Consider the following 17248-nt stretch of genomic DNA (forward strand, 5'->3'; position numbering starts at 1 on the left):
CATCCAGCACCCTCACCCCCCTCCCCAACCCCACCCACCCCACCCGCATGCACACCACCACCCCCCCCATTGCCGATCCACCTGCGGCACAACGGGCTGGGCTCACACAGTTGCGGGTGGACGCGTGTCTATCGCAGGCCATGGAGGATGATGACAACCCGCCTGCGGTGAGCTCCTGGCTCTACATCGTTGGACTATGTCTGACCCATGGCCACAGTACCACCATCCACCCGGACCATCCCTGCATGCGGCTGTGACACTGCAGCGCACGGTCCCGTCCTCTGCCCGGGGGGATGTTGATGAAGGCCCAGGGGGAAGGGGGCAGACTCACCTGGGGCTGAAGTAAGACCACCCCTCACACACACACTTGCGCTCAACGTACATGACACCCCCGCACACTTTGGACAGAGCACAAAGGCAGCTTCTGTAGGTGTAACATTGACTTTAATAACCAAAGGAGTTCATGCACGTACCCTAGCCCCTAAAACTCATCTGTGCCCTGCAACTGTGCCAACTTACTCAGTGTCTCATTGTTTGGCCTTACGGGCCCTTTGACTACGTCTACGTGGTTCCCCAGACGGTACAGCAGAACTGGAAATGGACTCCTGTGATTCCTGCCCTCTGACACTGGATCCCTTTGGCGGCCGTTTCCTGGGGCGTCCTGGCCTAGATGGGCCAGGCTGCGGCCCGGGCGACTGGGATGGCGAGCTGCCAGCCTGTCCTGCCCGTTGCCCACCCGATGCACCTGGGACGGAAGGGGGGGGGGGGGGGGGGGGGGAGTCCGAGGTGTCGCGGTGTACCGGGACCTCCCCTACAGAGGGAGCCGGGACGGACCACACCACCTCCTCCTCCCTCGGGGTGCCCGATGTCCCCCAGGCCTCTACATGGGTGGGGGATGCGAACGGACTGGCCATCCGACGCCCCCCCCCCGACATCTGGGGCTGCCAGTCCTGGAGGCCCATGCTGGTATCGACAGGGGTCTGCAGGTTTGCAGCCATGGAGCCCAGGGGGTTGGCAAACCCTGTCTGTGACAGTGCGACGCCGGCTCGCACATGGCCACTGGCGCCGTGCCCTCAGCAATGGCCTGCAGAGACTGGGCCATGGCCTGCTGAGACTGGGCCATTGCCTGCTCAGACTGGGCCATTGCCTGCTGAGACTGGGCCATGGCCTGCTGAGACTGGGCTATGGTGTTGAGCGCCTCTGCCATCTGGCGCTGGCACTGGCTCATGGCCTCCTGTGAGAGGGCAGCCATTTCCTGGGCCACAGCCTCCGCCTGCACGGAAAGCCCCAGGCCTCGCAAACCGTTCCCCATGTCTGACACCGTCGCACCCATTGCCTCCACCGCGGACGCCACCCGTGCGGTGGCGGCCTGGGTGGCACGCATGACCGGCACCACTCCCAGCTCCTGGACGCGGGTGGACTCCTCCACCTGCGACCGCAGCCGCCGCAAGCCGCCCGTCACCCTCTTCGCTTGTCTCCGGGTCGGTGGTTGCATCGGATCTATGTGTGGGTGTGGTAACTCCAGGAACCCGGGATCCATCTGGGCGGCAGATGTTCACTTGGGCTGGGCTGCTCTCCGACCGCCCGGCCCCTCTGCTGCTCCTACCTCCACCTGCTGTACCGGGACGGCTGTGTTGTGCGCACCAGTGAGTGTAACAGACGCCTCATCACTAAAGTGCCCAACCGAGGTGAGTGTTTCTGCGATGGTGGAGGGTGTTGGTGACAGCAGTGGCGTTGTGTCGTGCTCTTCGTCCCACTCTGAGTCCATGGCACTTTGGGGTGGGGGTTCGTCTCCACCCATCCACTCTGAGTCACTGTCCGGTATTTCGTCGCCCTGGGTAGTGCTGTCCCGGGTAGTGGTGTCCCGGGTAGTGGTGTCCCGGGTAGTGGTGTCCCGGGTAGTGGTGTCCCGGGTAGTGGTGTCCCGGGTAGTGGTGTCCCGGGTAGTGGTGTCCCGGGTAGTGGTGTCCCGGGTAGTGGTGTCCCGGGTAGTGGTGTCCCGGGTAGTGGTGTCCCGGGTAGTGGTGTCCCGGGTAGTGGTGTCCCGGGTAGTGGTGTCCCGGGTAGTGGTGTCCCGGGTAGTGGTGTCCTGGCTCGGATGTGACGGGGGCCTGTGGCTGCCCCCCTCATCGCTGGGTGGTCGCTCCCGCACGTGACGGGGGTGTCGTCTCCCTGTTGCTCCAGGTCTCTCCATCTCCCGTGGTGTGCGAGGAGCATCCTGCGGGCGTTGCATGCCGGAGGGTCCGGGTCTCTCCGTCTCCCGTGGCCTCCGAGGGGCATCCTGCGGGCGGTGTGCATCTGCGGGGATGGGTGCCTCGACGTTTGGTCCTGCGATACACAATTAAGCATGCATGTTTAGATATCAGGCAGTGATCAGGTGATACGGGGGAGGGGGATATAGGGGAGGGGGGATATGGGGACGGGCTGTCGGTGGCTCACTTGCTACTACGCCCCCGACCTCTGCATCAGCAACCTCCCGGTCCTCAGGTCCACCAGCCAGTTCCAGGGCCCTTTCCTGGTGTTCGGTCAGTGGCCTCTCATCAGCGGGGCCTCCTCCAGTCCTCACATGCTCCCTATTGTTGTGTGCGCGCTTCTCCTGTGGTTGGGGAGGGGGGGGGGGTGGCAGGGGTAAAAGGCAACACTGTTAGGCAGGTATATGAATGCACGCCATCGGTTGCGCGTGCATTGCAGAGGTTAAGGTTAGGGCTGGATTCACTTGGGGATATGGGGGAGGGGGGGATATGGGGGAGGGGGGGATATGGGGGAGGGGGGATATGGGGGAGGGGGATATGGGGGAGGGGGGATATGGGGGAAGGGGGATATGGGGGAAGGGGGATATGGGGGAGGGGGGATATGGGGGAGGGGGGATATGGGGGAGGGGGGATATGGGGGAGGGGGGATATGGGGAGGGGGGATATGGGGGAGGGGGATATGGGGGAGGGGGGATATGGGGGAGGGGGATATGGGGGAGGGGGGATATGGGGGAGGGGGGATATGGGGGAGGGGGGGAGGGGGGGATATGGGGGAGGGGGGGATATGGGGGAGGGGGGATATGGGGAGGGGGGATATGGGGGAGGGGGGGATATGGGGGAGGGGGGATATGGGGGAGGGGGGATATGGGGGAGGGGGGATATGGGGGAGGGGGGATATGGGGGAGGGGGGGATATGGGGGAGGGGGGGATATGGGGGAGGGGGGGATATGGGGGAGGCTCAGCCTGCCTGCTCTGACGAGGTCGTTCACTTCTTGTGGCACTGGGTGCCTGTCCGTGGTGTCAGGGCCACAGTGGTGACAGCCTCTGCCACTTCCCTCCACAGACGGCAGCTGTGGCGTGGGGCAACTCTGCGGCCGTGCCCGGGATACAGGGCGTCCCTCCTCTGCTCCACCGCGTCCAGGAGCGCCTCCACATCGCGTGACTCGAATCTCGGGGCTGAGCGACGGCCAGCCATCCAGTCGGGTGTTGCGGTCGGGTGTTCCGGTCGGGTGGGGGGGGAGCAGCGCGGCCTTATGAGCCGTCACGCCGTGCAGCGCGTATGACGCTGCACGGCGTGAACCACTGCGCAAGCGCGGATCCCGTTACGTCGCTGCTAGCCCATTTCGGGCCGGAGACTATCGACCCATTTTCCCGACGTGACGCAAGTCGGATTTGCCCCGTTTTTTGCGCCGATCGGCGGACTTTCCGCCGATAACGGAGAATTTTGCCCAAGATTTCAATCATGAGAATTGCCTCATGCAGTGAAAATAGAAAATGATAAGTGGGTAATGTAAACATGGACTGGAGTTCAAGGTGATCAAATGTTTCTGTCACTGAAAGGCATGCTTCAAATAAAATAGAAGATCTAAAATCTGAGAGGTTTACAATGTGGTAGCAATTATGGAAACCGGGCTGTAGCTTGAACAAAACCTGGAACTAAATATAACTGGACTCTCCTGTCCATCTCTCCAACTTAAGTTTTACAAAAAATATTAATTATGAATATAATAAATGCTTTAAAAAGCTGACTTCAAACATTGAAATAAACTCTGAATTTTAATTGAACACAGTAATGTTTGGAAGACATATACCAGAAAAATGGGAAATATTTAAGAACAAGCTGCAATCAGGTGCTGGTTTTATAGGCCAGTTGAGTTGGCAATTTCCAGGCATGAAGCCTTGCGGTCAGATCAGAGGTCAAGCTTTTAATTTCAAACTCATTTAAGAAATGATGTGGAGATGCCGGCGTTGGACTGGGGTGAGCACAGTAAGTAGTCTTACAACACCAGGTTAAAGCCCAACAGGTTTGTTTCGATGTCACTAGCTTTCGGAGCGCTGCTCCTTCCTCACTTGAGGAAGGAGCAGCGCTCCGAAAGCTAGTGACATCGAAACAAACCGGTTGGACTTTAACCTGGTGTTGTAAGACTTCTTACTGTGCTCATTTAAGAAAGAATAAGTGGGAAATTGTCATAGTCTGCTGACAGCTGATAATCAAACTTTAAGCTTCAAAGTGGGCAGTTTGGGGAAAATTAGAGGTTAAATAACAGATTTAGCTTGATAACAGTGCTAGTATATTTTGATTTGTTTTGCAAAATAAATTAAAATTCACTACAAATTCACAAATTATTTGTAAAGTAAATCTGCCGATTGATATTTAATTGCCTCAATAAAATATTCGTCAGTCCACCATCCCGAAAAAGTACATGGCAACATTTATTAAATTGTAACATCCTGATGAAATTTAACGTGCATAAATGTGAGGCTGAGAAATAGAAACATCACCTGATCTGACCCCAAGGCTTCATGCCTGGAAATTGCCAACTCAACTGGCCTATAAAACCAGAAGGCAAGATGGCGGTGTCTTGATAATGTCACCGGACAAGTAAGCCAGGCGCCTATCTCTGGGGACATGGGTTCAAACCTTCTCACCATGGCAGCCGGTGGAATTTTAATTGAATTAACTAAATCTGTGATTGAAAGCTATTCTTGGTAATGGTGGCCATGAAACTATCAATGTAGAGACTCCAAACCCACAGGAATGTGGTTGGCTTTTAACTGTCTTCTGAAATGACCTTGTAAGCCACTTAGTTCAATAAGGGATGGACAACAAATGCTGGCTTTCCCAGTGATGCCCACATCCCTCAAAGAATAAAAAATAGTCAAGAAATTGAAAGAGATAAACAGATCATTTAAAGCAGCTGGTTAGCAAGGCAGGTTTGAACGGTATGAACATGCGTTTATTGCGAACAAATATAGACAGCCTGCGCTCGAGCCCTTGTAACTAAACTGTGCCCTGCACCCGTGCCACCTTAACTGTTGTCTAACTTTCTGGCCTTATGGGCTCCAACACTATGCCTATGTAGACGGAAAGTGTACAGCAGGAGTGGAGGCGGACTGCTGTGACTCCTGCCTTGCGACGAGGGTTCCCGTTGGCGTACGTCTCCTGGGACGGCCCGGCCTGTGAGTGGGCCACCTCAGCCCGTGAGTGGGCCACCTCAGCCCGTGAGTGGGCCACCTCAGCCCGTGAGTGGGCCACCTCAGCCCGTGAGTGGGCCACCTCAGCCCGTGAGTGGGCCACCTCAGCCCGTGAGTGGGCCACCTCAGCCCGTGAGTGGGCCACCTCAGCCCGTGAGTGGGCCACCTCAGCCCGTGAGTGGGCCACCTCAGCCCGTGAGTGGGCCACCTCAGCCCGTGAGTGGGCCACCTCAGCCCGTGAGTGGGCCACCTCAGCCCGTGAGTGGGCCACCTCAGCCCGTGAGTGGGCCACCTCAGCCCGTGAGTGGGCCACCTCAGCCCGTGAGTGGGCCACCTCAGCCCGTGAGTGGGCCACCTCAGCCCGTGAGTGGGCCACCTCAGCCCGTGAGTGGGCCACCTCAGCCCGTGAGTGGGCCACCTCAGCCCGTGAGTGGGCCACCTCAGCCCGTGAGTGGGCCACCTCAGCCCGTGAGTGGGCCACCTCAGCCCGTGAGTGGGCCACCTCAGCCCGTGAGTGGGCCACCTCAGCCCGTGAGTGGGCCACCTCAGCCCGTGAATGGGCCACCTCAGCCCGTGAGTGGGCCACCTCAGCCCGTGAGTGGGCCACCTCAGCCCGTGAGTGGGCCACCTCAGCCCGTGAGTGGGCCACCTCAGCCCGTGAGTGGGCCACCTAAGCCCGTGAGTGGGCCACCTCAGCCCGTGAGTGGGCCACCTCAGCCCGTGAGTGGGCCACCTCAGCCCGTGAGTGGGCCACCTCAGCCCGTGAGTTGGCCACCTCAGCCCGTGAGTAGGCCACCTCAGCCCGTGAGTAGGCCACCTCAACCCGTGAGTAGGCCACCTCAACCCGTGAGTAGGCCACCTCAGCCCGTGAGTAGGCCACCTCAGCCCGTGAGTAGGCCACCTCAGCCCGTGAGTAGGCCACCTCAGCCCGTGAGTAGGCCACCTCAGCCCGTGAGTAGGCCACCTCAGCCCGTGAGTAGGCCACCTCAGCCCGTGAGTGGGCCACCTCAGCCCGTGAGTGGGCCACCTCAGCCCGTGAGTGGGCCACCTCAGCCCGTGAGTGGGCCACCTCAGCCCGTGAGTGGGCCACCTCAGCCCGTGAGTGGGCCACCTCAGCCCGTGAGTGGGCCACCTCAGCCCGTGAATGGGCCACCTCAGCCAGTGAATGGGCCACCTCAGCCAGTGAATGGGCCACCTCAGCCAGTGAATGGGCCACCTCAGCCAGTGAGTGGGCCACCTCAGCCAGTGAGTGGGCCACCTCAGCCAGTGAGTGGGCCACCTCAGCCAGTGAGTGGGCCACCTCAGCCAGTGAGTGGGCCACCTCAGCCAGTGAGTGGGCCACCTCAGCCAGTGAGTGGGCCACCTCAGCCAGTGAGTGGGCCACCTCAGCCAGTGAGTGGGCCACCTCAGCCAGTGAGTGGGCCACCTCAGCCAGTGAGTGGGCCACCTCCCTCTGGGAGTGGACCATCTCAGCAAAGGTTAATTGGATGGATTCCTGAAATGAAAGAGTTCTTCAATGATGATAGGCAGAGTAATTTGAGCCTTTACTCCTTCATGTTTAGATGAAAAATGATTGCTAGATTCAGTAGGGGCTTACCAGCATTGCTGCTAAGAGGTTGTTCCCTTGGTTGGGGAATCTAGAACACAAGGGTACAGCCACATGACAGGGGTCCATTATTGTGGGTTGAGATGAAGACAAATTTCTTCAGAGTTGTGAACCTTTGGAATGCTCTATTCCAGAGAGTTGTGGACGCTCCATCCTCTTGAGTGTGCATCAAGGCTGGGATAGATAGATTTTTGGGGCAGGATTCTCCCTTCTGGGGACTAAGCCCCACGCCGGCGGGAAAATCAGCGCCAATCACTCCAGAGTCAACGAAAGTGAGGAATTCTCCGAATTTTCGGGGGCTAGGTGGACGCCGGAGGGGTTGGCGCCAGTCCAGCCGGCGCGGGTTCTGCATGCGCGGAATGGCCAGTTTGATCTCGTGCATGCGCGGACCGGCCGGCGTATTTTCACGCATGTGCAGACAGGCCGGCGTATTTCAGCGCATGCGCAGACCGGCCGGCGTACTTCCGCGCATGCACGGGGGTTCTCTTCCCCGCTGTGTCCCCCAGGCAATATGGCGGAGCCCTACAGGGGCCCGGCGCGGAGGAAAGAAGTCCCCCCACGGAACAAGCCCACCCGCAGGTCGGTAGGCCCTGATCGTGGGCCAGACCACCATGGGGGGCCCCTTTGGGGTTGGATCCCCCCGCCCCCGCACACTTACCTTCCAGGTCCCGCCATGTGGGATCTGAGTAACACACGCCAGCGGGACTGGCCAAAACTGGATGGCCGCACGGCCCATCGGGGCCCGGGGAATCGCCTGGGGGGCCGCTGTCAACGGCCCCCGACTGACGTGGCGGGAATCCGGCTGCCACCTGAAAAACGGCGCCGGAGAATAGGGCAGCCGGCGTCGGGACGGGATACGCGCCTCCCCCCCAGGGATTCTCCGACCCGGCGGGGGATCGGAGAATCCCGGCCCATATCTCTCAGCGAAACAAGAAAGTGGAGCGAGTCAGATCAGTCATGATCTTATTGAATGCCGATACATGCTCGAGGGGGTATATGGTCTATTCATGCTCCTATTTTGTACAATTTCATTAAAAGGCAGCGGCAGATAACACAAGGTTTACAAACATAAATTAACTCCTGGTGCAAGATTAACAGTGCGAGCTTTACTCAATCCAGAGATGTTCTACAGCTTTGAAAAGTGTATGTTATAGTAGGCAATAAACGCAACTTGCTTGTATCCCGAAAACTAATGTGCAGAAGTACAATGATTTGCATGGTTTCTAAATTTAATTTACTACAGTTTTGAATTTTTTTTCATTGCTTTTGGATGGCAAAGGGAATGTTTAGCTCCAATTTGTGCACTGTTAGCTTAAAAAAGTGATATCACCATTTATTTTGGTGGACATAAGGCAAAAAAGATAATTTTATGCCAACCTAAATGGATATTAACGGATTCATAAACACGTCACTCGTGACTGAAATTATGTTTCTCATAGATGGACTTCAGCCTTGACCAAATCAATTCTGGGATAGCCCCACAAATTATATATTAATTTATTTATTTGTTAAATCCTGACAAAAACCCTTAGGGAAAGTGAAAATATTGAGTAAAGTGAAAGAATTTAACAAATAAACATTAGGTTTATGTTACAATTCATTCATCAGTGTCTTTACAATACCTGTGACTGTTCGATTTCTGCTTTATTTAGCTTGATACCAATTATGTCAGCTGCAAACCTTTGAAAACAGAGGAAGACCTGCAAAAAAGAACAGATTAAATTATCAGAAATAAGCAAACAGATACAGCAGGCAAAATACCAGATTCATCCCTTTTATCCCCCAATCAGTAGACATTTATAAGACCATAAAATGTAAGAGCAGAATTAGCCTATTCAGCCCATCGAGTCTGCACCAGCATTCGATCATGATAGATATGAAGGGGTAGCACGGTGGCGCAGTGGTTAGCACTGCTGCCTCATGGGGCTGAGGACCCAGGCTACTGTCCTTGTGGAGTTTGCACATTCTCCCCATGTCTGCGTGGGTTTCTTCTCCACAACCCCAAAAAATGGTTGATATGTTCCTCATCCCCATTCTCTTGCCTTTTCCCCAGTACCCCTTATTAATCAAAAACACCAGATTTGTGCTTGAGGTGCTGTTACCCACAAGCAGACAGACCAAGAGCTGGAAGGTGGAATTTGACAGAATAGTTATCTCTTAGAACACAAGAACAAGACGCAGGGGTAAGAAATTTAGCGACTTGAGCCTGCTCCACTGCTCAATAAGATCATGGCTGATCTCATCATGGCCTCTTCTCCACCATCTTACTGTTCTCCGGAACCCTTCAACCTATTACTAATTAACAATGTGACTAACTCTTCCTTAAATTTACTCACTGTCCCAGCATTCACCACACTCTGGGGTAGCGAATTCCACAGACTCACGAACCTTTGAGAGAAGTCGTTTCTCATCTCGGTTTAAAATTTTCTACCACTTATCCTGAGACTATGTCCTGAGATTTTGTTTATGATCCTGAGACTACGACCACTCATTCTAGAAAGCCGCACAAGAGGAACCATTTGCTCCACGTCTACTTTATCCATACCTTTTACCGTCTTATATACCTCAATTCGATCTCCCCTCATTCTTCCAAACTCGAGAGAGTATAGAGCTAAACTGCTCAATTTCTCTTCGTAAGACCCCTCATGGAATCCCTACAGTGCAGAAGGAGGCCATTCGGCCCATCGGGTCTACACCAATCCTCTGAAAGAGCATCTTATCCATGCCCACTCCCTGCCCTCCCAGCTGAAGGTGGTTATATACGTCACCCAGCCAGGTCGCTACCCCCAGTGGTGTTACTGACCGCCCCTCCAATAAGATTTGTCGCCGGGCAATCAGAGAGGCGAAGGTCACAACATCGGCCTTCCTCCCCTTCATCAGCTCCGGTTTCTCAGATATCTCAAATATCGCCACGAAAGGGTCCGGCTCCACTTCCTCCCCCACTATCCTTGCTAGCGCCGCAAACACTCCCGCCCAGAATCTCTTCAACTTTTCGTAGCCTCAGAACATGTGTGTGTGATTCGCTGGTCCCCGCCCGCACTTCTCGCACTCATCTGCCACCCGCTGAAAGAACCCACTCATTCTTGCCCAAGTCATATGTACCCTGTGTACCACCTTGAAAACTATTAGGCTCATCCTTGCACACGAGAAGGTTGCATTTACCATTCCGAGCGTCTCACTCCATACTCCCCAGTTTATCTCCCAACCCAGCTCCCGTTCCTATAGTTCCTTAATCTTCATCACCTGCTCACCTCCCTGTTCTCCCAGCCACCTCTAAATGTCTCCTATCTTACCCTTCCCTTCCCTTGTGAGCAGCACGGTAGCACAGAGGTTAGCACAGTTGCTTCACAGCTCCAGGGTCGATTCCCGCCTTGGGTCACTGTCTGTGTGGAGTCTGCATGTTCTCCGTGTGTCTGTGTGGGTTTCTTCCGGGTGCTCCGGTTTCCTCCCACAATCCAAAGATGTGCAGGTTAGGTGGATTGGCCATGCTAAATTGCCCTTAGTGTCCAAAAAGGTTAAGTGGGGTTACGGGAATAGGGTGCTCTTTCCAAGGGCCGGTGCAGACTCGGTGGGCGGAATGGCCTCCTTCTACACTGTAAATTCTATGACTATGACTGTCCCTGTAACCCCATAAGCCCACCTAACCTTTTGGACACGACAGGCAATTTAGCATAACCAATCCACCTAACCCGCACATCTTTGGGTTGTGGAAGAAACTGGAGCACCCGGAGGAAACCCATGCTGACAGGGGGAGAATGTGCAAACTCCACACAGTCATTTGGGGCTGGAACCCAGGTCCCTAGCGCTGTGAGGCAGCAGTGCTAACCATTGTGCCACTGTGCCGCTCTCTCTGTAATCAATCTCGTGAAACTTCTCTGAACTGCCTCCAATGCCACTACATCTTTCCCCAAATAAGGGGAGCAAAATTGTGCACAATATTCCAGGTACAGTCTCACCAATGCCTTGTATAGTTGCATCAACACTTTCTCACCTTTATACTCTATTCCTTTAGCTATAAATGCTAACATTCCATTTGCTTTCTTTATTACCTACTGCACCTGTATGCTAATTTTCTGCGACTCCTGCACAAGAACATCCAGATCCCTCTGCAGCGGAGCGCTCCAAGTCTCTCCCAATTTAGATAATAAGTTGCCTTTCCATTTTTCCGAACAAAATGGATGATACTTATCCACATTAAACTCCATCTTCCACATTTTGGCCCACTCTACTAACCTATTCCTCCTAACCTATCTATCATCATTTGTAAGGTTCTTATTTCCTCATTGCAACTTACTGTCCAACCTATTTAAATTAGACCTAGACATATTGGAAGTTTATGATGCGCAGTATTTTACATATCAAGTACTTTCTCCGCATCCTAAATGTCAAGCCTCTGAGTATCCTAATATGTCACAATAAGGTTGCCTTTGCTTCTTCTAAACTCCAATCAGCAAAGGCCCAAACAATACAACTTCTCATCATAAGAAAATCTCACCATGCTCAGGATCAACCTAGTGAACCTTCGTTGGACTGCCTCCAATAACAGTATGTCTTTCCTTAGATAAGGAGATCCAAACTGTTCACATATGCCAAATCCAAAAAAAGTTGATTGATATGAAGTGTGTTCAACCACCATTAAGACCCAATGTAACATGGAAAGGTTGAGGAAGGAATGACCTGCAGAAATTACTTTGTTTTCTAATGCAGCATAATGCAAGTCAATTTTGTTACATGTATTTTCTTATAAGCGAAATATAATTTGGATCCCAATATCCCATAATGAGTCATTCATTGCTACAGCTGATTCTGCCACAACATATTGACAGAGTTGTTATTTGAACCCGGTGCTGATTCTAAACAGACCCAACTTTTACTGCAGCAAGGGTCTTATCCCACAGTAGGGGAGGTACAATTCTTTGGAAAGGTTGTAAATACACTTGAAGGGCGGATAAGGTGTGTAAAACTGTCAAGCTACCAAGTTATTTAAATGGCCAGCCCTTGAAAAAATTGAAAAAAAGGCTGTCATGTGTTAGAAAGAATTAACAAAACTGTTCTAGAAGTTTTAATAGCTGTTCGTTGATATAACTTCAAGTATTTCCACTAGAAAATTATTAATGCTTGGCCACTTTCTTTAACCTACCATCATCATAGTGGAGGGTTAGAAGTTCGGAGTATGATTGACAGCTCAGAGGGTTTTAAAGGATCACTAACTTTGATATGACGTTATGAATGCAAATAAGGGAATAAGCACTTGAGAGGATTTAAATTAATTAAATGGGCATTTTGTTCAACTTTATAATAGACATTGAGAACTTTATTTAATCTCAGAATAGCTCTCGAGGTCTACCTATGGTGGTGAACTTTCCATATTCAAGCTACCCGATTCAGTAGCAAAAGTTCAGTTCACAGTAACCATTTAATGTAGGATATTTGCTAATTCATATTCAACAATCCCAACAGTAACGTAAAACCTGGAGTGGGGCTGGACCCCAAAGCCTTGTGACACATAATGTAATAATAAACATCATTTTAGTTAACCTTGAATTGTTCTGAAAGTATGAAGAATGAAAAATGCAAAGCTTCAATGTAACATTCAGAACTTGTATGATAATAAGCATGATAAGTATGATAATAAGTGAACTAAAATGCATTCTAGCTTAATAGAAACTAGCTCAAATTATAATATTCTACCGAAAAATAAATTCTGACTTTTGAGAGGCAGTATCAACATGTGTTGTGGAATGTGTCCTTCAACTCCCTGACTAAAATCCAAGCCCAAATTGGTGAGGGTCATTTTTTTTTTTTTTACAAAATATGCTTCAGGCCCCTTAAATAAGTAACTGAGGCGTCTATTACCTATTTTGGACTCCCTGACAGAAATTGCTTTGGGATGAGGAGCCAGGCCTGTTCTGCTCAGAACATATTAGTAGCTGCTGTGGCCAAAAGAGTGGCTATTGCCAAAACAATAAGTTTAAAAAAGTCTAATCAAAATCATTCCCATGGAATCAGTAGGAGCAGGAATGCTCCCCCAAATCCATAATAGACGAATTGATTCCACCCCTTGTTGGCCTCAGGACTTACCTTTGAGTTGCTGTTGGCATGAGAGTCGCTGGCAGCTGTGTTAGATAATGGCCACGAGACCAGAGGCCTAACTTCAAGCTGGCCCTGAACCTCCTAGTTGGTAAGCATGACACACACCAAATGGGCCAAAATGAATTTCTACCCCATGTTGCCTTGTACCAATGAAGCAAACATTTAATAGAAACATAGCAAATAGGAGCTTAAGGTGGCCATTCGAGCCTGCTCCGCCATTCATTATGATCATGGTTAATTATCCAATTCAATAGCCTAATCCCGCTCCCCCCCCGCCCCCCCCCCCCCACCCCCCCATTATCCTTTGATCCCCTTTGAGGAATTGAACTAAAGAAAAGAGCATTAGACTGGGATGACCAGTTAGAATAGTGCATCATGGACATTAATTCAGGTTGCAGGGAGTGAACAAAGAGATGGGCAAAGCATGGCGAGAGGGGGAGGGGTGGCTATCAGGACTGGCTCTTTGCACAAAGGATGCTACAAAGGATGCTGGGAGGTAGAGTCCCAGAGGAAGGAAAGGAATGTGTAATGAGCCTGTCAGAATCAGTGGCAGTTAGATTATATGACCAGGTCAGGGAAAGGGCCTATCGGAATCTTGTATTCGTGTATGTGGAACTTGATACTGCATGAATGTACATGAGACCACATGTGTTGCCTCCCTTTGTCTCACTCGCTCTGGGAGTTTCAAGAGACATGGATCTCCTGCCTTCATCAGAGGGAGTGTAAGCTTGCAAGCTATTTGAAATAAATTAAAGGACTTTCTAAATCCGAACTCAGCCTTTTGATTGAGACCAGACTGGACAGAAAGAACTCAATTTCTTCATTTGGTGGCAGCGGTGGGATTTCTACAGTCGACCACCGGTCATCTGTGAAATTAGAATTAAACTGATCTCGGACAGAGAGAGGAAATGGGCCCATGACGTGAGTAGCTGTAAAATGACCATGTCGGTTTTCCTCTGTCTCGTAGTCTGATGAAGTTTAATCACTCGCACATGGTCAGGTAAGGTCGTCTCGACGAAATCAAAGGTCAGTCTGGCGGATTAGAAAACTAATTTCAATCGATATAAGAACGATTGAGGGCTATTTAACTGAGGGAATTCAAGGGGACATTTCAGCTAGGGCTTGAGGGAATGTGCCTCGGAATTCAGTTTGCATGTTGAAAATTAAAATTGGTTTTATTGAATTACACTTTAATTTGGTTAAGAACTTTAATGGGTTGAGGGAATGTTACAGACAATTCAGTTAAGACCATTGAGGGAATGTTCTGGAGACAATTCAATGCCGTACAATTAGAATTGATTAAAGTTGAATTTTGTTAGGGGAGATATGTCTTATGAGTGGAAAAGTTGGGAGATGAATGGCCACTAGGGGAAACCAGGGACTTGGAAAATTCAGAACAGTATCCGAAAAAAGGAGGTTTCAGGAATGTTTAAATTTACTTTACAGTTTTGAAGGGGAAAAAACATGCAAAGTCAAAGTTTTATTGTCCAGTTGGTTGAGATGAATGAAAGTATGATGCTTTGAATTCCTTTCGTTTGAGTGGAGATCTTGGTGAATGAATGAGTGTGTGTGTTTAATAAGAATTTGTTAACTTCCTCTGGTATTCCTAGTTTTTAAAATGTTGTGTTTTGCAAAACGAAGTTGTACATCAATTAGGAGGTATACAGGGGCAGTTAAAAGTGAGATTTAAAATAGGGTAAGAATTTGAAAGGTCTTTAGAAAATCAGTAATAATGATTAACATTGTGGAAGTTATTTAGAACACAATTCTCAGGAAGTAAACAAAAAGCAAAATCAAAATGTATAAATTGGGATTTGTAAATGATTAGTTGAACTCGGCATAGTCTTGGTCGGTTAAAAAAGAAAAAGAGGAGAGAACAAAGGAATCTAAAATTGAAATGCGAAGACTAGGCATTCGGTGAATTGAGGCCATGTGCTCCTTTATTAGAGGCAGCCATGATGTATCTACATTTAAACATTTTGCTCCATGAGTTCCAAATTGTAGAGATTTCCGTATTTTCTCTGTAAACTTACTACATATCAAATTTAAGATTTGGGGATTTTCATATAGCAAAGACTATGGATTTTTAAAACTTTATTTTAAGATTACACGGGGAAAGGAAGATCCCAGTAGAAAGGAAGGCGGCCATTTTAGAGATTCCCCAAACCCCAAATCAGTTAAAGAGGGGTTAGGCAAGTACTGGGGACTATTCGACTACTGTAGGGCCTTGGTGTATAAGCACTCAGAACTTGAGGGGACGCTGCAAGCACTGACCCCAGGGGGTAGGCAGTCCCGAGAGCAGGTAGAATGGGGACTGTAGCAGGATATCGCTTTCAAGAAAAAATTAATTAAAACATGCCCTCGCGTTATATTGGGATAGTGGAGAGCAGCATTGTGGCAGTAAGGGGCTAGAAACACGGGGACCAATGAGACCAGTATTAGGAGGTAGTCGGTGGAAGTGATATGGCACAGCTCCACTGGATCCTAGTGCCCGCTGAGTTGCAAGAAAGTCACTAGCAGAAGAAATGAAATTTAGAATGTTAACTACATTGCAGGCAGAGCTTTAGGGAATAAAGATATGGGACCGGAGCTTAGATTAGGAATATTACTTGCAGTATCAGGAAATGAGAATCTGATGGCAGGGAAAGATTAATAAAAATAGATGCAAACATTTTTTTAAATTAAGGTATTAAAACCAGTTGATAACGTAAAGGAAATAAGGAAAGCAAACCTAGCAATAGAAAGAATGACACAGTGTTAATCAGCACACAATTCCAGCACACAATCCAGGGACACAATACAGGCCGTAAAATAAATAGCTCTTGACCCGAGGTGCCAAATGCGAGCTGGAGATAATGATCAAAGAGTTAGAACAGCAAGGAATCATTCAAGAAGTCACATATGCATCGACAAATAGCCCACTTCAGGTAGTTAACAAGCCTGCTGGTACATTTAGAATGGTAACGAATTACAAAGCATTAAATAAGGTTACAAAAAGAAAAAAAGAGAAGGATAAACGATATTTAATAAATCCACAAACTATATTGGAGAAGGTGGCAGGCAAAACTTATTTAACTAGTATAGATTTAGCCAACGGATTCAGGAGTGTTCCGTTAGACCCAGACAGCAGGGAAAAGACAGCATTTACCTTTGGCACTAAACATGACATATACTGTAAATTGCCACAAGGATATGTTAATTCCCCAGACCACTTTCAGGCAATAGTAAGGGAGTTGATTAAAGATGATTTGGCTTTAGTATATATTGATGATGTGTTAATTGGAGATGATGATCAGGGGGACACATGTTGAAAGAGTGACCAAAATTATTAAAACACTTAATGAAAAGCAGGGTTTAAGATAGGGCTAGAGAAATGCCAGATTGGCAGGAGCGAAGTCGATTATCCAGGGTAGTCAGTGTCCAGGGCAGGTGGGGAAGCCAGTGTTGGGATGACAGAGAAAGTTTCTAGAATCGCAGCGCCCGTTTCACGAAACGGGGATGAGCAGAACTAAGAAAATTACAGCACAGGAACAGGCCCTTCGGCCCTCCCAGCCTGCGCCGATCCAGATCCTTTATCTAAACCGGTCACCTATTTTCCAAGGATCTACTTCCCTCTGTTCCCCGCTGTTATATATCTGTCTAGATGCATCTTAAATGATGCGACCATGCCCGCCTCTACTACCTCCGCTGGCAAAGTGTTCCAGGCACCCACCACCCTCTGCGTAAAAACTTTCCACGCACATCTCCCTTAAACTTTCCCCCTCTCACCTTGAAATCGCGACCCCTTGTGATTGACACCCCCACTCTTGGAAAAAGTTTGTTGCTATCCACCCTGTCCATATCTCTTGAGATTTGTCCTACTTTCCCGATATTACTCTGAGAGTTTGGCTCAAGATAGAATAGAGCTCTATGGGAAAATAAAATGTCAAATAGAGCTTTGTGTCAACTGGAAATTCAAGGCTTTGTAATCGCTTCTGCTTTTGCACCAGACAGTTTGCAGTAACAGCCTTGGGAATGGTTCCTAATTTTAAAGATAACTATAACTAAGCTGAAAGCAACAGAATGCTGTAATTTAGGCCTCCTATAAGGGGGCTGTCCTCAG

The 17248-nt window shown here is 49.9% G+C and overlaps 1 protein-coding gene across 2 annotated transcripts in view; it reads right to left on the reverse strand.

Annotated features, from left to right (window-relative positions):
* The window catches only part of rab28 (RAB28, member RAS oncogene family), a 222850-nt gene that overhangs the window by 26376 nt on the left and 179226 nt on the right, over positions 1 to 17248 (reverse strand). For both annotated transcript variants that reach the window (XM_072496385.1, XM_072496386.1), the window contains exon 6: positions 8676 to 8753. In XM_072496385.1, coding sequence (XP_072352486.1) covers positions 8676 to 8753 — 78 coding nt within the window. The remainder of the gene's footprint in view (positions 1 to 8675; positions 8754 to 17248) is intronic.

The sequence above is a fragment of the Scyliorhinus torazame genome, chromosome 3 (assembly GCF_047496885.1).
Source record: "Scyliorhinus torazame isolate Kashiwa2021f chromosome 3, sScyTor2.1, whole genome shotgun sequence".
Lineage (NCBI taxonomy): Eukaryota > Metazoa > Chordata > Chondrichthyes > Carcharhiniformes > Scyliorhinidae > Scyliorhinus > Scyliorhinus torazame.